This window comes from Episyrphus balteatus, chromosome 3 (genome assembly GCF_945859705.1).
Source record: "Episyrphus balteatus chromosome 3, idEpiBalt1.1, whole genome shotgun sequence".
Classification (NCBI taxonomy): Eukaryota; Metazoa; Arthropoda; class Insecta; order Diptera; family Syrphidae; genus Episyrphus; species Episyrphus balteatus.
Window position 1 is genome coordinate 98,641,783 of NC_079136.1, and position 26,611 is coordinate 98,668,393.

At 31.8% G+C, this 26,611-nt stretch overlaps 1 protein-coding gene across 8 annotated transcripts in view; it reads right to left on the reverse strand.

The window, feature by feature from the left end:
• LOC129916933 (probable serine/threonine-protein kinase DDB_G0282963) overlaps positions 1-26,611 on the reverse strand; it is a 140,738-nt gene that overhangs the window by 86,410 nt on the left and 27,717 nt on the right. For all 8 annotated transcript variants that reach the window (XM_055997181.1, XM_055997185.1, XM_055997183.1 and 5 more), the window contains one exon: positions 24,012-26,224. In XM_055997181.1, the coding sequence (XP_055853156.1) occupies positions 24,012-25,500 (1,489 nt within the window). In that variant the 5' untranslated portion in view covers positions 25,501-26,224. The remainder of the gene's footprint in view (positions 1-24,011; positions 26,225-26,611) is intronic.

A 26,611-nucleotide genomic window follows, 5' to 3' on the forward strand; every position in this document is an offset into this window, starting at 1 on the left:
AAATAGTGTGAAAATTAGGCTTCTACAGACAAAACAAAAAACCACTCCTTTTATTTGTTATGACGTTATGAGAATTCTTGTCATTCGGAACTAATTAACGGTCATGTGAGGGTTTAGGTTTGAACAAACAAAACAAAACAAAACAAAAAAAACACAAAAGAAGGGATTGAATGTGTTTGATGTTTTTTTGTTTATTTTTGTACCAGAAGAAATGTATTTTTAGAGCCGATAAACTATTCGTTGCACAGCTTTGCCATTTTTAACAGAAATATTTTAAATAGTTTGTGATAATGAGATCAAATACAAGCTTTTTCGAGATTTTTTTTACTATTGTCTTTCGGATTTCAAATTTAATTGTTTGGTTACTGAAACAAATTATTTTCGGGACGCTAGCAACCACCCCATTTAGAAGTAGTCTCCTGGATGTTCAAAAAAGACAAGGAACTGACATGGTGCTTACTCTAAACTGCCATCGAACGATAGCTAATTGTGTACAGCCCAATTGTGGAATGCCCAAGTTTAAAACCGATAATTTTTTAGGATAGGGATAGCCCAAACAACTCAGCAGTCCAGAACCCTACTCCATTAAAAATCAATGGAGTATCATATTGCTGAAAGATTTTGTTTTGAAAATAATTTCAGAAGAACAGTAATACAATGAAAAACTTCCTTATGGGACTTCTTGAACTACGAGGGTCTAAAAACACAAAAACTTTAACTACTTTAAAAGTAAGAACAATGTATCACATAACAAAAAGAACGAACAATATTCCATTTTTATATCCTGACAAAATCTACTTAAATTTTTTCAGTTTTGCAAGAATGACTTGGCTATCCAAAATAATTGCAAATAATAAATTCGTGTTATTTCTATCATATAAGAAGTTCAAACGATAATCATGCAGCAGAAAAAGAACTCTTAATGGCTATAGGCAACTCTCTTTTCAATTCTGTCAACACATTCATTATGCCAAAACAAAATATTCTCAAACTCAAAGTCGTGCCAAAAACATTTTGAATGTGAAAGATAGATAGCCTCATCGAAAACATGCCCCACATTCTCTTTATTAACACCCGCGGATTCAACACTATTTCTATAATAGAGTAGAGTTCTTCCATGCCAAAACTATCCAATTGATGTTACTATATCCATCACTCATACGAATCACTTCCTGATTAGGTACAAAAACGATAAAAATGTAAATTCAATTCTATCCGCGCGTACAGTTCGGAACAACCGTAGATCACACTCAACACACACAAACAAACTAGGAAAATCGGACTTCTCAAAAGATATGGAAGTTCGTCAGTCTTCTGTTTTATGTTTTTTTTTTTTTGCTTTTTTTTCAGTTTTAGTTGATGAATAAAATTTACATAACCACGCGAATGGAATGCTATACATCTACTTCTGCACACGTCGTGTGCATAAAATTTACATTTTTACCAAATAAATGGTATTTGCATATACACTGACTTGACTGGACACCGTTTTCACCTAACACTCATTCACTGGCCTAGCCCGGAATGACAAAAGACAAGACTAGATAAAACGAACTGGCACTCTATGCCCCTCGTTTACGAAACAGCCAACCAGGCCCTAAACATATTTTCTCAATTTAACCTCTTTGTACTAGAATCATTCGCAGATATACGTGTGTGTCGGTCATAAAAGTTGATCGGTTTCCCGCAAAGACGCGACCACCGAAATATATACACGAACCATCATCATCACAAAGATCTTGGCTCCTCAACCAGCGCAGCACTCAGCTTTCAGCTATACAATACAACATTCCTTGAAGTGGTATATTAGACATATTTGCTCGTCGCGCAAATGAACTACCTTCATCTTTCGGATGTTGTTCCTGAGTGTTTCCTACATAGAAAACTAATTCGATTGGGCGTGACCTTTGAGGTCTGTGCGCGTTCTTCAAACCCCCCAATGTATGGGATGAAAATTTTCTAATTTAATTTTTTCTTCTTCCGAGGAAGCACTTGGTACATTCATGGAACATTCTTCTTTAAAATGTTCAAACACCAGGAACAGGCGCATGCGCACACTTGTGATCCGCACCATAGTTGTTAGAATTAAGTGAGAATCACTATAACTATCTCTAAGACGGTATCGGTGTGTTGTCGCGGGATAAGAAGCTTCAAGTTACTACCGCATATTTGTTTTGTACCTTAGGTACCTATCTACGGTGTTTGCTAACTTGACCTTGGGATCAAGTTACAGATGGATGGAGTGCGGATAATGATTGCCTATTCATTTGTTGTTTTATCGTTTGCATCCTTTTGTATTGTACGAGATTGAATTACTAGAAAAGTTTTTTGATGTTCATATAGAATTTTTTTTTGTTTTTGTTTTTATGTTTTTGATTGAAAAACAACTACCTATATGTTTATGTGTTTATTTGCAAAAACTTGTGGTTTGCTTATTCAAATTTAAAGAAAGGCCTACGGGGTTAAATTGAATATTTTTCTCTCCTGACCTATACACAGTCATGATTTTCTAACACAACAGATAATCTTCACTTTTAAGGGTCACCAAGTCTACAATCTTCATGTTAAATGTCAGCTTGACTTGACGTGCACTGTTGCCACTTCTAATCAACATTGAAATTTAAATAAAAAATATGACACCTTTTAGCCATTGAATTTGGAAAGGAAATAGAAGGAAGGTTTTGGTGTAACTTTCGTACAGTGAAATTAAGACCAATTTTGAAATTCGGAGTTATTTCGATCGATATTATTTTACGGCACCGATATCAGAATGCATTTTAAAATTATTTAATTTCGATAACGTGAGCTCATGGATATTTTTTTTATTTTGGTTGCATAATGCATACCTACGCTTCAAATTTGTCTCGAAATGAACCAAACCAAATTAAGCGTTTATATAAGAGTTTTTTAATGTTTTAAAATTAATCTTCCTACTTTTATTAATAGACCGAGAGCCCACAGCAAATTTTGGGCGTTGAGGTATAAGCAAAATCGGGGGGTTAAAAAACTGGTCTGCAATAAAATCCTCCTTTTAATAAAACTATACTTTTCTAAAGGATTTTTCTAAGCTGATTCTGAATCTGAAGTTAGAATTGGGCTAGCACGTCACGTTTTATATATATAAAACCCATTTTTTTTGCTGTTCTCGAAGCAATACTTTGACATAAGGCAATCTTCTTCAACTAAATTTGTAACGGTTTATGAAAAAACTTTCAAATTCAGTTTCAATCTTCTCACACGGGTCGTTTGAACACGACACTACTCGAAGTGTCTTGCACTCCAGATTTTGTGATGCAGAAATGTTCCTTGGGGTCTAAATAGTAAGAAAAAAGCGAATAACTATAAAAACGAATAGCTCGATAAAAGATTTTAAAAAAGCTTATTGTGCTCTATGCATTTAAAGTATAATCAAAAGATTGATAATTTAAAAGTTGAAATACCGCAAACAAAAGCTTTAACAATTATTTCTATCTTCGTGACCTTTAAATCTTGGGTAATGCATGAAAGCCTTGATCCCAAAAGATTAACTATACGTGGGATGAAGTCGTGCGTTTCAATTTAAACAAACTTGTAAACTTAAACTTAAACTGGACAGCAAATTAATGGACATCCATTAATGTCGATCAAGTTCACAATGTTTTCTAAATGAACAACACCATTTCATGTTAAAGTCAAAATAATTCAGCCAGTCAGTGGTCTTATAATAAATCGTTATTAAAACTGACCAATTTATTTGTGAAAAAAAAAGTAAAAACCATTATAAAAATAAATTAATAGTTTCACAAACAGTGGTTACCTATACGTACTATTCAAACTTGTAATGGAATTTCACATCACAATTACGAGTATTCTCTCTACGATATGACGCTTCAAAGTGATTTTGTGCTCTATTTATGCCATTCACTCATAAACCAATAACCATATATAAGATATACTTCTCTAGGTGGTGCTAATCAAATTGGCACGAAGTAAAAAAAAAAACCTCCCTTCAAACGCTAGAAAAAAAACCAAAAGATTAAAAACCTCATAGATCAACACTCTTGCATCTCAAATTTGCACGATTCATTGGAGTTTAAAGTTGTTTTGTTTTTCATGTTTTATATGTGCATTTTCTTCTCTTCCAATAATGTACGCGACTGCCACACAACACACCTCTATTACCAAATAGGAGATCAATAACATTTAGCTCTTCTTTCACCGCATTAGATTTATTCCGCTCGCTACGGTCTCACAGCCGCATGCAAATATTATATCTACAATACCCTACTACATCCATGAGATGTGCAATATTCAAATGGTAGCAATAGCAAACCATAAGAAGCAACCGAGATACATTTTTTTTTTCGTTTGTTAAACTGGTGAAAGAGAAACCGCGCCTAAGAGTGCAGCCGCACGTATTAGAAATAGAAAAAAAAAAATATAACAGATATTCAATTTCGTTGAATAATTGCTGTTTTGCGGTATATTCCAATGTAGAGGCTTAATGGGTGGTAGTACAAATACTGTGTATACGTTTCATGCTCCTCGTTTATACTCTCCATACATTTCATAGTTTTCTCTCCCTTTTGGCCATATTATATGTAGAGATGAACTTATTATAAAAGTCTATATGGAAGAGGAGATTTATGCCATAGCTGAAAAGAAGAAGTAGTAGCATGTTCGAATTGCTTTCGGGTGAAATTTTTTAAATGATCGTGCTTTAATGGGAAACCATTTTTTTTACTTTAAGAAATCTGTTAGTGTTTAATTTGACAGAAAAACAAATTCTATTAAGGATTTTTCATCCAGGCGTTGTTCGTTGGTTAGCAAAAACCGGGAATTAACTTGTAGAAAAGCTGTAAATTGAATTTCAACTTCGATAAGAAAAATTAACAATTTATAAGTTTAAGAACGTCTTGCTGGTCTAGTTACTTATGTGCAGATCAGGTGAGGATAGAAAAGTGGGGGTAGAGGGTTTTATACCCCCTGATGAAGGCTTTTATATGGCTAAGAGTGTGAGTGCCTGGCTTACAATTTTGCTTCTATAAAGCTTAAAGGAAGCAACAGGAGTATATGCGAAGCTTTATAGAAGCAAAATTATTGTTACTGAGGTATGCGTATCTATATAACTTGATAAGATATGATGCTGATGGCTTATACCCATAACAAAAGAAAAGCCCCTTTTAAAACTTTAAATTTTGGTCCGCTCCTGAAAATGGTTCAAACCAGAAATACGTACAAATAAAGTCATTAGAGAATAGGAGAAAGCCCCAGGTATTTAAAATTTCATTTTAATTTATGATTTAAGTGGTATGAGAGGAACTGCGTTTATGAATGATACGCAAATGGGTGTTCACAGCGTAGCAGTAAAATAATTAAATATCTTTATTAAAAACGCAGCGCTAGGCCAATGAGTTTGCTTAAAATCATTAATAAGAAAGTGATATCAGGACATTTATATTAAAGTCACATGCCAGGATTATATTACTTACAATTTATCATATTTTATTCAATTTTGAATCATTTTACTGTTCATCTTGTAAATGGTCTAAGATTAATCAATTTTTTGGTCAAATTGGACATGTTTAGGAAACATTTGGGACTAAATATTTAGTCAACTACATTTTCTGAGCGGAAATTTAGTAAGATGTGTAAAACGAGTTAGGGAGATATTTCTTGGTTATTTTTTTCAATAAAATTGCCTAATTTGAAATATTTTTTGACAGCTAACCAATCAGATACCTGAAATTTGACATACTTTTTAGCCCCTAATGTTTCTGAACCCTACCATTGTCAGTTGGTTTACTAACTGTGCAACGAGACGATATTATTATTTTTTGGCTTTTGTGACAGAAGGTTAGAAAAAATGAAGAAATCAAAGACGGTGTTTCCACTGGCTTTACTCCGCCCGCCGACTCATTTTGATAGGAAATTTTATCTCATTTATAATTTTTGGACTTACATAGCTGTCAAAATGAGTGGGCGGAGTGAGATCAAACAACCTCAAACTAAGCAAGTGAAGTTTTCGTTCACTTTTGATCATGCTGACACAAATTTGAGAGTTGGTAGCACTTTCTTGACGAAACATCAAAATGTCAAACTCATTTAATTAATTTTCGTTAATTTTTGATTTTTTTTTCCAAACTAATTTGACAGTTGGCAGCATTTTCTTATAATTTCAACGAAAGAAATGAATTCTCACAACAATTATTCTTTTATTATTTATAACTTTCGTTGTTTTAACCTGGAAAAAATTACTGAGATCGAAAGACATTCAACACAATGTTGTTCCCTATTTATTCAACAATAAAAATGTTTAAAGAATCAAAAACAAAAAATAATTAAATCCATAAATTATATACAACATTTGTACATTGAATAAATACTTAATCAAAAGAAACGAAAACCAAAAATTCCCAGCCCTAACGCATCTGTGTAAAGTTTAAATAAACTATATAGTTTTGGCCTACTTAAGCGTTCGGCTCTCATTACGGCCGAACGCATACATGCCTAATTATGCGTGAAAATAAACACTCTAAACAATTCAAAACTAAAAAGTTTCAAAACAAATTTTGTTTAGTTTTCTTTTTTTTTGTAAACTTTTTTTTTCATGAGAAAATTGGGAATTTGAACTTCCGTTTGCGCCGAACATTGCATTTAACGCGATGCATCAATGAAGAGTTCTTCAACGTTGATCGTTTCATGATCGTTTCGTACTTCAATTAACGCTTTATCGCCTTCGCCTTTCGCCATTGGGGAACCATTGTTGAGAGATTATCGTTATCTGATGTGACGATAGATACTCGTCAGTTAACAAATCTGACGTTACAATGTATATTGCAGTAAACATACACAGAAAAATGAATAAACATGATATATAGCCACTTCCTATTAAATAAGCAGGGCCGGTTTTAGGGGGGGGGCAGCCTGGGCCGTCGCCCAGAGGCGCAAGCACTGAGGGGCGCCGCAGGCGCCCCGAACTTTTACAAAAGTTTTATAAATAACGAAGTCTATCCAATCGATGTTTTATTTATTTTTACTTTCACAAAGGCGCCCCAATTTTTTTGTATTTTACTTTTTCAACGGCGCTCGTATTGTTTGTTTTAAACTTTTTGAAGAATGAAGGCGCCCCCAGTTTTGAGTTAATTTGTTTGGCTTCCGGAAGGACAATGGTGTCCAAAATCTTCGTTCATCTTTGAAGAACAAGGCGCCCCAATTTATTTTGAAAGACTAAAGCAATCTTAATATTCCTCCAACCAATTTAATTTTTGCAAAGGCGCCCCTATATATAAAACACTAAATCATAGCTGGTAATATCCAGGCTGTAATAATGAATAAAGAAACAGAAGGGAGACAGACAGAATCCCGAAATTAAAAGTCCAGGAAGCCCAAAATCCAGAATACCCTAAATTCCGAAAACCCAAAAACCCGAAACCCCAAAATCCCGAAAACCCAGAATCCGAAAATCCCGAAAAACCAAAATCCCGAAAACCCAAAATCCAGAAAGGCCAAAAATTGACAGCTTCTCCATTTCTCATAAAAAACTACGTTTGTGTGTGAGAATAAAAGAATAGATCTGTTCGTTGTTCCCTCCTCCAAGGCACTCAAGTCATGTCAATTAACTGTCAAAAAAATCAGAGTTTCTCGGGTTTTCACTTTACATCAAACGCCTTTAGTTTAATCAGCGAACATCGAACACAGAGGAAATAACTCTGGTTGAAAAAGGAGCTACAAAAAACGCTTGACAACGAATTCGGAGCGACCCAGAGTGCCCTAGAGCTCACAACGAACAAACCTAATACTTATAAAGGTATGTCGTTTTCGATTGGCCGTCCGGAAGCGTCCGGAATCATTCAGAAGCCTGCTACAAGTTTTTTATTCTCCTACTGAAAAAAAAAAAAAAAACAAAAAAAATTATTTAATTTTTCACCAATAAAGATATTAAGATTCAGAATTTTGTGGAAGTGATGCAAACTTTTTTCTTGGATTTCAGAATGAGTTAATCATTGAGTGATTCCAATCGAAAACGACATTAATGTACCTAGTTGAAAAAGTTTTTGAAAAAATATTGTTCAAATTAAACCAACTGTACCTACTCTTTAAATGTGTTAAAACAAAAAAGTCAGAAATAAAGGTAAACTTGTCAATTGAGCCTAAATGACATGAATATTTAATTTTTCTTAAAGTTAACCTTATGTACTTTAATAAACTTCACATTGTCAATAAATGCATTAACAAGTATATGAGAGGTAAGACATAATCTGCCATTGCTTTTTTCGTGATTTTAAAAATTGTTTTAAAATGAATTTTTTTTTTTGAGAGGCGCCACTTGCAATCTTGCCCAGGGGCGCCGGTAGTGCTTAAACCGGCACTGTAAATAAGTGTAGGTATTTCAAGAAAAAAAAAAAAACAAAAAAAAGTGATTCATTCAGAAATAGAATGTGTCATTTTTATATGCATATTGACGTTTGATAAGATCAAAGGACATTTATAGCATCAGTATTAGTTATGTCAATGATCTTTTTGACGTTTAAATTATCGATATATCATTGGAACCTACTCAAGAGTGAAAAAAAAAACTCTCGAATAGATGTATACTTGACTTGACGTTAATCGAAAGTACTTACTTTTCCAATCCACACAAAAAACTAGGCCAAATTATATTGTGAGGTAGTAGGTATAGTAAACTTGAAGTCATTTAAGTGTCATTGAGCCTCAATTTCCCGACTCAAGTGGATATGTATATAAATCTACAACAACAATGATAAGTTATAGGTATTTGTTATTATTTGCAACAAAGTTGCACTGTAGCTATTCACCAACTTTATGCGTTAGTATTTTCCATATTGAAGTCACGCGCAATCTATACAATTTAAATGATAAGTTATGACTTGAGCGCGCCTGTTTTTTTTATCGTGTGCATGTTTACCACGTTGTTCAACTGAATGCGTTTGATATTTAGTGTCAACCAAATGATTAGATAGTGTGAATAAAATATGCAGTTTTTCTAGTGTCTGACTAGCGAATACGGATTCTTAAAAACAAATTTTTAAATATGTTTAGGTTACTGTTGAAAATAAAAGACGATTTTGACAAGGAAGCACAATATCTTGGAACACCAATATTAATCAATACAACAGCAATACACTGCATAGCTGTCACTTGGATCGGAGTTTAGTTGAGATTATTTTTGACAGAAAGCAAACGTTTTTATTGGTCATACTGTCATTAAAAGAAGTTAGTTGACTAAAAGTTTACTCAAAAGCAACACTTTTTGACTCTTTTTGTATTTCTAAAGGAACTCGCCTTATGTCAGTTGATCACAATATTCAGTCTTTTATTTCCTTTAACAAAGCAATGACATCAAGGTCCTGCCAAGTGCGATTTAAAGACATAGATTCTATCAGAAATAAATGATGCGTCATCACAACAAAATGTCACATGAAAGAACAAAAATCTTGTTTGATTTTATAAATACAAATTTGATAATTAGCTCAAAATTAAAGAGAACTTGTAAACGTACAAGGTTGACAAAAATCATCTGCCAACTGTCATTTATCTTAATTGAAATTAGTTGTAAATATGTCTTTTCTAAATGCAATATCCACACATGTCATAGGGAAATGTGTAAAAGTAAATTTATGTAGTTTCATTAAGCATCTGTTTAAAACATATGTACATAGAAACATACTTAAACATACAAGTGGAATTGTCATAATCCGAAAAATTTCTTTATTTTTATTTAGTTAGAAATTAAAAATCATTTTAACCATCTTGAAAATAATAACGAGGTTATTTTCCATACGTCATTTTGTATCGACGTTTTGCGAAATAAAAAGATTATTCGTGTTACAAACGTCAAAAAGGCTACCATTATTTTTATTTAATAAAAGACAGTTTGAACAAAATCGTAATTCAATGCAACTTAAATTATAAACAAAAAAAACACTTCATCAACTCTGTGTTATGACTAGACATTTTTTGTTTAAGCTTGACGTGTGGCCCATTTCGCTTTAGTTCTCCCACTTAAAGTCAAGGTGTTATTATATTCATAGAATTAATTAAAACTTGACACCTCAATAATGACAGTAACAAATTGAAATGCTCCCTGTCTTAACATTTGTAAAGAAAAAATACATTCATTTTTAAACAAATATAATCAAGTAATTAGTGTTTTGTGAAAGCCACTTTATGCATGAGTTACTACTGTGTAGACAGACAATGGTTTCTTTTGTCAAAAATTTTTTCACAGTTGTCTTAATTTTATTGATGGCTTATGTGTGTTTTTTTTTTAAGCAAACTTTTAATTTTACACGTGAAAACAATGGTTTTATTTTATGTTTAACTAAAAACAAAGGTAAAGTGAAGTACATAGTTTGTATGGTGGAAGTACAGTATATTTGTACAATTAATACTACATTTTTACTATTATTTTTTGTACTTTTTAAACATGATAAAAATCTATAACAAAATCCTTTAATTCTTACAAATTGGGATGTATCGGTACTTACTAGACTTGTTCAATGCAATTTGCCGTCAATGAAAAAAAGCCTATAAAAAGAAACTTTACACGAAAGTTTTTGTTAAGAATCAGCATTTTAGTTGCCTGAGGTACTTATTCTTTGTCTTATCGTTCTTAAAATCAAATCAAAATCAAAGCTTAAACAACTTTTATTGTTATGTTTCATGATGAGGGTTATAAATCTTATTTAATTTGGATAACCAACCTTTTTTAGTCATCTTGTTATACAATTAAATCAACCTGTCTATTTGATTAGGACTGGTTTCGAAAAACCAACTAGGTCAGACTTGATAAGATTCTTTTAACATGTCTATGTCCAATAATTGAAAAACCACTAATTAGATCGAATCGAATCTAAACAAACATACAATCAAAAAAAAATTTTCAACGAGTAAACCAAAACTCCATTGCCATTCGGTGTTACACACCTTTTGTCCATGCATTTTTAATGATTGTTGAGTTTCATAGGGTAAATTATATTTGTTGGGAACTTGATTACTAAGCTATAACTTTAAAAATGTGATATTGTACTTCTGCAAATTTGAAGAAACAAGAAAGTTTCTGTCAACTCTATGCAGCTGCTGCGGCGCGGTGGTAAATCACCAGGTAGGCGGCAACCTTTAAGATCTGAATAGACAAGTAGTATAGCCATTTGAACAAAACCTTAACAACTTAATTAGATTTTATGTTTGAAAAATGGGTTGAAAATTTTCAACATAAATTTCTTTCTCTATATCCTCAGGCCCATAGTCACGCTTCACGCGCAATTTACAGTAAAAAGCCTTAAAAGTGTTGATTCATCCAGTATTATATTTCTGGCAGTATTTTTTGTCTATGCAAATGAGAGATAAGATTTGTAGGTATGTCTTTATAAAGTCAACGGTGAAAAAAAAAATATTCACATGGCAACTGTGTATTTTTTTTTTGCGATTGTATTTTTCTTTCAAATGAATTTAATAAGACCCAAAAAATAAATCTTCAAACCTCTAAGCGATCGTGCAATGAAAATCGTATGTGCATAAGATGCAGATAATAAACTAACTACCTACTTTACCTACGTATTGTACACCTGGAGCTAAATAAAAAGTAAAAAATATAAGTGATACATAGTACCTTACTTTTAGTTTCACAAGTTTAGAAAAAAAGAGATGTTGACTTTTATGGGCATTTGTAAACGCTTTAAGGCATTTTCTCGACCATAAAGTTAAGACACATTTCTTACTAACTTACAACAGTAGTTTGCGGGAAGTTGCGTGAAATGAAATGAGACAAAGACTTATATCCACATCCGGATTGAAATAGAAACTGACAATAGTTTCTATTATTTCCTTTAGGGCACACTGTCTATTGTTGGTTACCGCTTTACTTCATTTAGGTACCAATTGTGGTTATGATCAAAATGTGATAATACATTTTCTCACGCATATTGGCTTCTATGCTAAGATTTATTGTATCAATTAAATCGCTGTTTAAAAGTGAAACTGCACGATTTTTGTCGGTACAACACTAAATTGGAATTTGTCCTTTTTATTATTTTTATTGCAAAAGTTTTATACTCTTAAAGATAAGATCACTCATTCCAAGAATTTAATTAACTTCTTATTTTTCAAACTAAGAAACTTCAGTTTGAAATAGATTTTTTCAAAAATTACATTTTAATGACATTCAACATCAGGAATCCCAAGTAACAATTTTGCTTCTATAAGTCTTTACAGAAGCTATAGAAGCACCTGTAAAGCTCTACTGAAGCAATATAGGTACGGAGAGTGTAGACGAGTTGCATTCTTTTCAACAATTAAAAATAAAAACAGTGTTTATCAACACAATGTGGACGCTTAAGGTTAAAAGTTTGAACTAAAATCTATAAAGTCCTTTCGATAACCTTCACTGCCAACCTACACATGATCAAATTTAATTGACAGCTGCTGTTTGATATTATTGATGTAATGTTATCTGTCAATATCCTTTGACTCCTTAAACATAAATCAATTTGAATATATTATTTATCTAATCTAAAATCATAAAAGCGCAAACTTTTTCGAAGTCACAACAATCTAAGCTAAATATTATGCATATCTGAAGCAGGAAGTGGGCCAAATTGAAAAAAATTATTTACTACTCCATCGTCAATAGATGGCGTGTGGTGTGGAGGTGTATATGTTAAGTGATAGCCGGCAGCAACTCTAGGGTGTTTCAGTAGTATAAGTGTCATTGCTGACGCCGCCGCCAGTTGCCGCACCGCAGCAGCCAACATTGCCATCACCATCATCGACGCCGACGCCATAACCGCCACCGGCACTATATTTATACGGACCGGCAAAACGGTGCTGTCATTAATGCTGTCGCCCTATAAAATAAATATAAAGTCTTATGATTTTGTGTTGTGCCTAGGAGGGCGCTCTAAATCGCGTTAATCTCCGCTGATTGAGATATCTAGAGTATGCTCCAGCAACATGCTAACCTGGAGACTCAATGTAGCGCAAGACCAAAGTGAATATCAGTCTGTCATTGTTGTTCTATGTAGGTATACGTATTTTATATAAAGTACGCTTTATTTGTTTCAGTGGCTATTAAGTAGAACGTTACGCATCAATAGAGTTCAGCCGGACAATTTTGCGCGCACTTTTTATATATTTCACTTTTATTTTGTGTATCGCACTGATTGCACACGCATAGCCTTAATGGAGTTGAATTGTATGGTGTTTGTGTGTTTACACCATAAAGCACTACAAAGTGTCCCATATCAAGTAGGTTTTTTTATTGGTTTGTTTTTTTTTAAAGTCTATTTTCTTATTTTTTTTAAAACAATTCATATCGTCAAAATGCATGCAAAAGTTCAGTAGGTTTTTTGCGAATTATTTATTCAGACAAACGTCCGTTCGTTTCACTATAAATACATAATTCAAATATAAAATTTTTTAATCCGCTATAATTATGTGATTGAAAGCGAAAGACAGCAGCAACATTACGGGACGACAGCAAACTAGCAAAAAAACGTCAACGCGACAACGTCAGTGTGTGGCACAAAATAGTCTTAGCAATGTTTTTAATGTTTGCAAAACTCGTTCACACTTATCGAGGACTTATAGTATAATTCACAAAAAAAAAAAAAATACAAGTTCAGATTTGTGATTTGGAGCTTGTTAGACTTCAACAAGCACACGCGAGCGATTATCACCTCAAAAAAAAAAAGTGTATGTATGTACAATATAAAGGATGCTAATTTATGATGGCTATCTTGTGATTGAAGGTGTGTAAATGCACCGCCATTTTTGCTGAGCTCGACGAATTTATGTTGATCTAGTATATTTTTTATTTTTATTTTGAAAATGTAAAAGAGGAGCGAAATTGACAGGTTGAACGAGTTTGATTTAAGCTTTTAATTTTTTTTTTTTTTGTGGAGGAGAAAATAATCTGATCTAGTTGAAGAAAATGGGAAAATTATTCAAAATTATTGCTTTTAAAGTGGATTGTAACTGAGGGGGATCTCAATTCATATTTTTGTAAATGTTTTCCGGCCGCAATGTGTTTTTGATCGTGTAGGTGTGGATGATAAGTTGTTTTGTGATTAAGTGCTGTTTTAGTTAGGCTTTCTAAAAATTATGATGATAAATGTTTTTGTAATACAAAATAGTGTTTATAATCATTTGATATGTTTATGGGATTAAAAGTATACCTATTTTCAAAAACTATAATAACGAGATAGATCAATATTAATCATAAGAGACAGCTTCAAGAAAGTTTTTGATATCATTTTACTGGACCTTTGTTCCTCCAGAGATTGAGCAAATAGTTTTTGGTTACTTTGTTTGCATATTCGGACACATTAAGTGTTTTGACATAATTAAAATGGTTATCCACTGGAAAGCTTTCAGTACCTATCAGAATTTGTCCAGATCCTTGGGTGGTGGCAAGAGAGGTTTTCGAAAGCTAACTGTACACATAAGGGTGTCTAGAATGTCTAGTTTACATGAAACATTCTCGATGTTTTACAACAACTTCAAAAAGCAATTGGTTGTCCTCTTGAGACCACAGGGTCTGTGCATCTTCAGATCCCAGGGGCCAGAGTATGAGCATCCTTTTATTATTTTTTATTGGAGCTATTAGTGGCACTTTTTAACAAGTGGTTGTACTTAAACTACACGTAGAAAAATGATCGGTTAAAAACAACGATTGCTAATATAGCACCTTCAAACTTATACCCGGTTAGTTGACTAGGTTATTAAATATAAAAAAGTTGATGGGTTAAAATAACCTTCAAAAATGGTAGTTTTAAACAATTTAATTTAACCGAGGCGACTGCCTTGATTTTAGCAACGAGAAGTACGTAGTTTTTAAACAAGACTACGTTATTTTTAACACATTTTTTTAACCCACCGAAAAAAAGCTATCGGTAAGACATTATTTTTCTGCGTGTAAAGAGATTAATTTTGTATTAAAAAATTACTCTACAAACTAAATAGTCTACACAAGTTTTGTGTTTGAATTCCAATGTTCAAAATATTGTGAAAAATCGAGATTCGAAACTATACCAACAATTTATTTGTTGATATCGGAGTTATCTTTAATAGCTTTAATAGCTGATTGTAAGCGGTCTAGAAGGAATCTATAGTCGAGAGCAAAACTTGAAACATGTGAGAGGAAAAAAAATCTCCACCAGACCCAAACTACGAATTTGTATTCTTGTGAAACCCTCTCGTTTTGACGTACTTTAGATAATTCAAAATAGAAACTTAGACCTGCTGACTTACAACTTGAAGGTCACTAAGGAAGATGAAGCAAAGTGTACATCGAAATTGGCATTTTTTGTATTAAACAAAGTGTCCATTTCTACTCTGTCGGCGGCAAATGGTATAATTTGGTATGGTTTTTTGTATATAACTCTTAAAGTGTACAAAATAATATGAGACTATCGGTATAGAAGTGCTTCTAAAACCGAAAGAATCTTCCAATAACGATATTGCTACAAATGTTAAACATTCAGCAATAAATACAGACTATCCAGCACTTCTTCGTCCTTAACGGAGCCCAACAACATAACAACCGAAAGTAGCACCGAAAAAACAGCGAGATACTTTCCGATGGGGAACGGACTCATGGGATCAGTCTCTAGAGCTGAGATCTTGGATTCATCTTCGGAATCGAATAGCCAAGACCTAACCCTTGTTTTATCTTTGCATTTGAAGTCAGAATGCTCCAGTGAATATAAATTATTCTTCAAGATTCCATGAAAATTTACCTCTCTTTTCTTCTTCGTAACTAAATAAGCAAAGAAGATAGTTTTGATCTCTAAACTTTATTTCTTCAGATTCATCGCTCAATGACTCAGAACTCTTAGATAATACATACTTCATGGCTCCTTTTCACTACGGGCTCTACAATACAATACTGAAAACTTGAAAAAAGGAACAAACTGACGATGTTGAATCCTACATATGTCTAAGTTTTGAAATGTCCAAATTTAGCAGGGAATGTCGTTTTCTCAATTTGATCAGCATTTCAATCAAATATCCAAAAGAGTTCCTCACATGCATGACCTAGAAATTCATGCATACCTACATATCTTGTAAAATGTATGAGGAACTACCAACCAAAACCAAATTCAAAAATGTATGAATTTATGAAAAAAAAAAACAACATTTTTCAATTTAAACTTCCCATTGGAAATTCAATTCCCGCACTTATTCTTTGCTCTCACCATCTAATTCACAACAATGTGCGATGATCATTTCCTGTCAAATCCAATTTAATGCTCTTTGAATAAACTAATAAATAAACACAACTGGCAACACTTAAGACCAAACACATGTTGTCTCCTTTCCATTTGCACTCATTCACACAGACAACAAAACAGATCACATGCAGCAGCAGCATAATTTCCACACTTCAACGAGTTTTATATTCACTCTCCAAATTGTATATACTATGACTACCTCTATTCAACAAAAAAAAAATTCACTCGAGTTATTTTTTTTTTTTTTTTTTTTGAGAACACGAGACTTCAACTTCATCAGCGCAATCACCTGTGCGTTGTTATACTAGTCTACCAGTAACGGTAAGTTATGCTGCTGGATTTGATTTTATTTTTGTTGTTTTTTGTATTTTTCTGATGTTTGTATCCAATTCGCATGATCAGTCTCAATGTATGAACAACCAACCACCGATCACGTTATGTTAATTTCTATTGAAAATAAATAAATAAAAAAAAAAAAACATTAACCAAATGAATCACAAGAGTTACTTTTCAAAAAAAGATACAAAATCGGTCGTTGTATCTTTGCGCGTTGACAGTCATTTAACGACAAGCGCTCTGATTAAATTACTTCTTTTGCGCTGCGCTTCATTTCCTTGTGGTGCATGCATAGCACATATCATGATCACCCGGTAAATGAAAATGTATCTGATCTGCATATACCTACTACTCACATTCGTGTTGTTGAGTGTTTCAATTGTTTTCATTTCGTTTCATATTCACATTCAATATACAATAAAAATACAACAAGTCCATTGACTTCTGGTTTTTTTTTTTTTTTTTTTGCGGATTGCCACTAAGTACGAGTACGTAGTAAGTATTGGGTGAAATCAGAAATCTCTGCAGACGGCATAAATTGCAATGAGGTATTGGAATGAGGAAAAGGGGAGGGAAAGTGATGCTGACGACATCATTGGTGGTGACCTAATAATGGGTCGTCAAGTAGCAATGCGCACTCCACTCAGCTGATGGCATAGGTTTGTGCTTGTTGATGCGTCGATGTTGTTGACTGGGATTGAAATAGTTACCCGGGTGTCTATCGCTGTCCTCTTCAACGATGGACCGATGTGAATCACTATGGGTCCTTTTGACAAAATTATTTGAAAAATTTTATTTCTGGTCTAAAAATAGTTGGTTTTCCTTATTTTATGCGTAAAAGAAAAAATTGGTATAAAGCATTATGAACTGGAATAACATTTCTTTCCGAGTTAAAATATCACCCCGGGCATAACACCTAGAGATATAATGCTGTATAGGACTTAAGACCATAAAGGGCTTATGTCCTACCTCGACATCGGTGATATGTAGCTCCAAAATTTCATTATGGACCTTAGTCCCACCTCAACGTCGCGTCGTTCCTTGTCCTATTTCTAAAATGACCCTAATTAATGGTAACAAACCCATAATCGAATTGTGGAGTTATGGCCCACCAAGTATACGAAAGATCGAAGTCTTAGATATTGGATACATCAACGGATATCAATATTCGACTCTAATGCATTGAATGTTGCTACTTTTCTCACCAATAAAGCAATTTTGGCTCGTAGATGAAAGACTAGCCAGTTACATAATATTAAATTCCAATGCATTGTTAGCAAAGATTGATTATTGTCATGGCTTTGGTAGCTTAAGAATCATTTATAATAAATTTTTAAATATTTAACTTAAATGGTCACTACGGTGTATACGTTCTATTTTCTACTAATGAAAAATACACACAGAAACAATTTTATTTTACTATTAAAAAATTGAATAGCCAAAGAAAGGAAAAGAAAAATTAAAAAATTATCGATCCTTGGAGTTAGATCTAGTACTAAGATGATACAACAGAAACATTAAAAATTGAAAGTGATTCCTCCAAGTTCTTGCTAATGACGTTATTTCTCAAAAATTAAATTTGAATTCTTAAAAAATAAAAGCGCTCCAAGGGAATTTTTTTTCTACATTTGACTTTTAATTTTGAAAAGTTTTTGTTCTAAAGTTGAATTGTTTATTTATTAGTTATTTTTAACACTTCTCTACTTTATCTATTTGATTTCTATGGAAAAAAAGAAACATAAATAGCTTTAAAATTAAATAAATCTCAAAGTTGTTGCCGACTTGATAATAACTTTACACGAAACAAAAGTGACAATTTTACCTATCAACAACAATCAAGTGATACCTTTGACCCCAGGGCAACAAGTTCCTGTTCACATGTTTTTGCTTTATTTTCAAAAACAATACAATGAGCATTATCATGATTGCTATCCGTGTCGAGAACAACACGAACTTTGTTCAGCAAATTGTCATTAATATTATTTTGATCAAAGATATTGAAAACAATTTCTGTACTTGTCAGTTTCACACCCCATTTATACTCGTATAATATAATTATGTTAAATAAAATTCCATTAGACTTAGCCATTTTTAACAAACAAAAAAATCAAAAAGATCCACAGTGCGACGATATGGAGAATGTATTTTTTTTTTTGTCGTAATTTCAGCAACTACCGGTCTTGTATATGTTATATGTAGATGGAAATTGGTACTTTAAAGCTGGTTCAGAAAAAAAAAATAGAGACACTGATCCGGTGGCACTGCGACTATACGACTACGATGACTCTGCCACTGCCATAATGGTGGTCTCAAATTCCAATTGCGACATTTAACAAGTGCACTTGTCCAATAGATACAACTTTGTGCGAGTACATCTCATAATATAGTTTATATGTTTTGAGGACGAATGGAAGATTTATATTTTCTTAATGTTTTTCTTTGCCATGTGCAAGGTGTTATATTTTTGACACAGTACATTCATTTGACTTTGTTATTGCTGTTGAAAGAAATATTTTAAATGATTCGTAAATTTGTTTTTGGAAGGAGAATTTCGTCATAAAAATGTACATATCATTTGAAAAATATTTTTTATGAAAAATATACAAAAATTTTAATAATGACAGCTGTTAGTATTCAGTATGAACTGCGTGAGATTTTCAAGGCGAGTTAACTTTGAAATAAATTATAGTTAGTTTAGAAGCAGTTTTTCAGAAATGAAGCATCATTTAGAAATCGGTTCATCTGATAAAGTAAAGAGGGAAAAGTTGTAAAATTTACTCTAAGTTAACTCGGTGTCAAAATTGTTTTGCTAGTTTAACTCCAGTTCGCTCTAATGGCAAATCATTATACTCGCAATTATTCTAATCCAATATTCCAAAATTACTTTAAAGATTATGAGTTGTGCATATGAATTTTCGTTAAGACTTGTTTGTTGACAAAAATATCAATAATTTTTTATTTTTTAGATACAAATATTGAAATGTTAGCATGTGTAAAAATTCAAATTACCAGCTTCATATTTAATTATAAGCATTAGTTAATGGTTAACAAAAATTATTATTTCCCCAGCGATGTTAATTTTGTTCTGATAGTTTTAGTTTTTCAGTAGCAAAAAATAGTACGCATACACCGTAGTGACCGTTCAAATGTAAACTTTATTAATTGTTTACAACTCAATCTGTAGCTGCCAAAAGCAATGCAAAACATATTTTTTGTGACTATTCATTATAATTTTATATAATGTAACTAGCAATTCTAATATCTTAGAGCATACGTTGGTTTTTTGGGCTGAAAATGTTGGCCGGAATTTTATTTCCAATAATTAAACTATATAATTCGAATTGATTCGTTTTGATAAACCAGCAATATTCATAGCTTTGTGTATATAATTTGTGTTATTTGTAACAAAAGGCTGAGAGTTTTCCTCAAAATTATTCCTCCCAAAAGAAAGAAGTTTCTTTTATTGTCTGTTTCTTTTTTTCTAGAGCAAAGAAAAAATACTTTTTTCACTTGGTTGAATCAATTACTATTACTTATTTATTTTTTGTTGAATTTTTCAAGCAGAAACAAAATTTTCAAAAATGTTGTTAAACATATTTCTTTACAAATAAGACTATCACGATTAACTTAAAAAAAAAAGAAAAATATGCAAGCACTTAATTTATCTATAATTTGCTGTCCACAATTCACTGAACGTATAAGCATTTGATTTTTCATAATTAATTCATTAATTAGTCTCAGTTAGTCACTAATGTGTTTGACCACATTCCATATACATTCGAAGCAGTACTTTTATAGAAATGGTAAAAAAACATTAAAGAAATAAACAAACAAAAAAACATGTGCTTCATGGCTTATGGTGTGTTTAGAAAATTTAATTTTCCATTAAAACGTGGTCTAGGATTGAGATTGATTTGATAAGTTCTTGTAAGTTGAATAAGTACATTGTTTTGCTGTCGGTAATTTTTTATTTTTTCTGTAATCATACATTTTTTTTTTCTATAAATTTGCATATTAGATACACGCAATTACTTTGTAATGTTATGGGGTCTAAAGATAAAACATTTGTCTTGATATATTGTTAATTCAAGGACAAGCAAAAAACTATAAATCAGAACTTAACTTAAATTTTTTTATTTGCAATAGACATTTGACAACAATTTTGTTTCTAGAACAAGAATTATTTACTTGCATTTGGAATATTTTGAAACAAATAGATAAGTTTACAGTACACGGAAGTTTAATGTTATACATTTTATTCATAGACTATAAAAGGTGAAAGCCAAAACCATTAATCACTTTTTTGTATTGATAAACAGCAATGTGCGGAAGGTAAGGTGTGACTTGTGTTCAAAATTCACTGTATATCTTAAAAGCTAAATTAATTATTCTTTGTCTATGTTAGAGAGATTATTTTAATAAAATAGAGCACGATGGAACCATACATTTCAAATCTTGGTTCAGTGAAAAAAAAAAAATATTTCAGTAGTTTTGGGGCATTGCATAAAAAAAATTCTTATTCAAAATGTGATTGAAAGCAATAGTCAAAAATACATAACGTTCAATGCTCATGGAAAGAACCCGGTTAAATGGCTGAATGCAGAGATTCTCATCACTGTTAGGATTCTATGCATGACATCGGGGAAGTGGGGGCAAGACCGCCCGTTTCTTACTATGTTAAAGGAAAAACTAAATTGGCAATGCTTGCAATATAAAATATCTCAACCCTGCAGATGGAATCTGCTCTTTGTACATGTACGATGTTTTGGAAACGACTGATTGAATTTTAAACTAACCATTTCAGCTTTTTTCTTTTTGAGATATTTTTATATTAAAACAAACAAAAATTTAAACAGAAAAGTCCCCAAACCATATGTGATTGAAAGTTAATACTCAAAGTTTTGATAAACGAATAATAAGAATTAGAAATAGTTTTGGTTAAGATCCGAATGTTTTCATGATCGAGTTCATTCTGAGATAAATTCGAGTATGTTTAGAATCAGTTTTTAAGTAATAAAGCATCATTTATAAATCTGTTCATTTGATAAGTTTATGAGGGTAAATTTATAAATTAACCATGGTGTCGAAATTGGTTTGAAAATTTAACTTGTTCATAATCTCAAAACCTGCATCAGTTCACTCTAATGGCAAATCTCATTAATAACTCAATTATTCTGATTTTTCTGGATATTCAATCCATGAGTTGTGCAAATGAATTTTCGATTAAACTAGTTCACAAGAAATATTCAAAAAAAAGGCATTTCATTTATTACAAGATTTACCAGATGCTACCATGTGTTAAATCACAAATTGTCAACTTCATTTTTAATTCAAAACATTAGTGAATGGTCAACAAAAACCATTATTTCCCCAGCGACGTTAATTTTGTTTTAATAGTTTTAGTTATTCAGTAGCAAAAAATAGTACGCATACACCGTAGTGACCGTTAAAATTAAAACTTTATAAAAACGCTTATTAAGATTTTGATGAAGGAGAATGGGCATATTGGACGTTTGGCGGCCAGTAATGAAATTGGTATCAAATGAAAGAACTATAACGTAGGAAAAATTTTTATTATGGCCGTTTCGTTGTATTGCATTTGGAATGGAAGATATTGCAATATTAGTGTTGTTAATGCATCGAGCAATATGCGAAGGGCAAATTGAATTACTATTTTAATTAAACTATGAAATATGATTTTATGTCATTTTTTCTATGATTTAAAACCTCAATCTTGAATATCCGACCAATGGAACTCAAAATATAAGCTTTTTTAAGCCAACCACTTCAAGATTTTGTTTTTGAGTTTTCAAAAGGAAAAAACAAATAAAAAATTGAGAAAAAAGTCTAAAAATATACTCGAAATTGATGTTTTAAAAAGCCAATATTTTGGTTTCTATTGGTTGGATATCCAAGATAAAGGTCTTCAGGCTCAGGGAAAATGACAGATTATCATATCTTGCATTTAAAATACACGTTCAATTTTGAACATTGAGACAATTTGCATTAACTTTTAAATGCAAAAATGCATTTTATCGGTTTGTGAAGAACGTTAGAAGGATAATACTTCTGCACAATGTATGTAAGACTTAACTACATCAAAAAATAACAAAATCGTTCTTGGCCGCGGAACGTCCAAGTTCCATACAAAATTGCCCATTCTCCTTTAAGGAAGCTATTTTGGATGAATTCACCTACTCTCATAAAGAATTTATCTATCTATCTATTTTAATTTCCTTATAATTAAAAGTGTGAAAAACAACAATCAAGTACCTAACTTATAATCCAAAAACATCAAAAAACTAAAGTATTAATCAAAATGTGCCAAATGTGTTCACAGCAGAAACAAAAGTTTTAAGGCTTGAAATCAAAAAGATATTAATTTTATATAATTATTTTATTAGACATTCTGTTTTTACTTTCAAAAATTGTGGTAACAGATGTTAAAATAACTTATTACAAAACTAGAATGAATCCCCAATTGAATTTTATGGGAGCGGGTCATAATTCTGCTTGTCAAAATTCTGTACGACAAAATTCTGTAGGGTCAAAATACTGTAATACCATAATTCTGTACGTCATTATACTGTAAATACAAAATTCTGTACGTCAAAATACTGTATCAACAAAATACTGACATGCAAAATTCTGTTTTTTTTTGTGCGCGCGCACTTTTTTACATTATCAAAACGATATTTTTTTACAGCATTTTTACAGAATTTTGATTTACAGAATTTTGATGTACAGAATTTTGAAATACAGTATTTTGACCAACCAGAATTTTGCTATACAGAATTTTGACTTTCAGAATTTTGTTCCTACAGCATTTTGCACATACAGAATTTTGACATACATTATTTTGGCATACAGTATTTTGAATACAGAATTTTACAACATACAGAATTTCGACCCCAACCCGAATTTTATACTAAAACATTCAAAATTCGCTTCTCCATAACACATTAGCATACCTATGCTGAATAAAAGATGTTTAATTTTATTTAAATTTTTACATTGTGGTCAAAAAAAGTTTATTATGAGTATTGACGTTTAAGCTTCTTAACTTTACAGCTCTAAAAAATGTTTGATTTTATAGCTTCAAATAAAATTTAATAAAAAAAAAATTTGTTGTAACACAATCTCATATGATTAAAAATATGATCCATCCATGCAGTTTATTGTAAAACACATATATTTGTATAAGCTTGTCAAAATACAAACAAACTTTATCTCTTGTTTGTGCTCATTTTCATAGTAATTAGTGATGGTCAGGCCCCAAAATAAAACAGATTTTGTCTATCACTGTCGGCATAAATAAAGATTATTCAAATTGTATGACATTTGATTTAATTATGTAGGTAGTTGGGTATTTTCCCAAAATTTCAAAATAAAAGAAAAAACATATCTTGTTGTTAAATTAAAAAAAATGTTTATACTTACTGTAATCGCTTAGATCATCCTGAGTTCCATTTACCGTACCGTCGGTCATCAGTTGTATAAACCGATTTTTGATGTATAATTGAATTTTCCTCCCCGGTCCCGATATATGCGATATCGTAGATCTTTCATTACGATCTAAATTACTACTATTACTATTCGTGTGATTATTATTTCTAAAATTATGAATTTTATTATGATTATTCAGTCTCCTAGGTTTAATGCTAACACCTCCATCTGCAGCATCTTGCGCCTTGCCACCATTATTATTATTATTATTATTATTTCTGCTGGTGTTGCCTCGATGTCTCAACGATATACCACGTTTTGTATGTACACTACGATCGGTGCGCGATAACACTGGTAATTCTGTGTGTGTTAGTGTTTTTGTTCTTGTTTCAATGGCATTTATTGATGACGCCGCCGACGACGCTGCTGTTGATGTCAGATAATTGTCATTATTATCATCATCATGTATTATTGTTGTCGATGGTGTTGTTGTTGTTGATGTTGATTTAATTGTTATTTTTATTGTTGTTGTAGGCGTCTGATGGTCCAAGTTCGACAAATCTGATGTTACATCAAAATCATCAGTCGAAGTTGTTGTTGTTGTTGTTGTTGGCGACACAACATCACCATTATCATAATCATAGTCATTTTTGTTTAAATTTCGCGTTCGTTTTGATTGATAATGATGACTAATGATTGATGATGATGCTGCTGCCGTAACTTCGTCACTACTATTAACATCACTAACACTTACACTATTAATATTATTATTATTTATTTTGCTTAAACTATTACTGACAGTAGAACTGTCATAATCACTAATACTAGCACTTGATAGATATGTTGTATTAGAGACATCTTCATTCGCACTCACTTCTTTATCATCGTCGTTGTTGTTGTTGTTATCGTTGTTGTTATCAATTTTGTTGATATTTTTCTTTCGTTTACGTTTATTATATACCATATTGGATTTTTTGACGCGACGCGAATTTGACACATTACCGTCTGTCATTATTGCAAACAAAGGGTCGATATCGACGCGATCGTGCGTTAGATGATGCTCATCAACATCAATATCTTGATCTTCATCATCATCATCATCATTATATTGATCTTGATCTTCACTACTACTGTCACTACTTGTATTTACATTCAAATGTAGTAAATAGCTGCCATAATCACTGTATTCACTGAAATTCGTTATTTGCTTACGATTTATTTGAATAAGGGTATCATTTGGCGCCACTACTGTATTGATATTTGACAAAGACGACGAAAATGACGCCGATGTTAAATTCGAATATGATGTTATTAATGATGGATTCTGGTCTTCAATGATGGTGATGTTGGTTGTTGTTTTTGTTGTTGGCGTACGTGCTGTTAAAATTGGCATTGATAAGACAGTTGGCCACACGATTATAACCGACAGGAGGGCACCTAGCACAGCCAGGGCCCTCCAATGAGGACTTTGGTTTATTCGCATTAACAAACGCCACAAATTTTATACCGAGTATCTTCTCGCTGGGCAAAATCACTGTGCATTGCATTCAAATGCAGGACTATGTTCAGGAAAAGGCAAAGATTAATATTTATTATTGTTTTGATTTTGTTGATTTTTTTTTTTTCGTTGATTTATTTTCGTTTTGTGAATTTTGACAACTATTTTTCATATAATCGCGATTTTTATAGGGTATAAAAATAGATTTAAATTTTTATAAAAAATAAATTATAATTAAATGAACACCTGCATTAGAATAATATAGATTCATTTGATATTTAAGTTATAATTTCGAGAGATTTATAAGTTTCGTTATAATGAACAAACAAATGAAAGTTTTATTTTGTATATGACGCTTGAGCGTATTTCACATAACTTGTGTCTATTTATTTGTATATTAATGTCATTTTTATATTGTCACGTTGCCAGCTCAAGTGACCATGTTGTTTTTGTCTTCATCGTCGTCTGTGTCATTCAAGTGACGTTTCTTAGTTTTACTAGTTGATTTTTTTGCCATTTTGCATATTATTATGACGTATCGCTAGGAGCTTTATTTTTTAAGATTTATGTTTTTTTTTATATTTGCAATCTTTACTATACACTTTAGTTCATCTTGTAAAGTTATCTAAAGATTGCCAGATTATTATTATTCTTTTTGACGTTTTAAATGTCAGTTGATAATTTGAGCGTGTTTATTTTACTGTTGTCTCTGTAAAAAGAAAACAAAGAGAATACATTACTTTTGTGACAGATACATATACATAATAGCATTCTTTTAAATTTGTTATTCCTAACTTATGGACTAAATAAATACTTTTATTTTTTTGTTCGTGAAGTTTACTGGGTGCTATTAATACTACTTACATCTACCAAAGTACTTAAAGAATCTTTTTCGTCTAAATGACATTTCTCTTTTTTTGACAAAAAAAAAAATTAAAACAATTTTATTTTATGTACATTATGTGCATGTATATGTTTTTTGTGTACTAACGTGCGTGAGTGTGCTTTTCCTTTTTGTATCTTTCTATGAACGATGATGGCTATTTTTATCACTTCATATAGTTGATGCATAATGACCTAGATTCAGTACCTACTC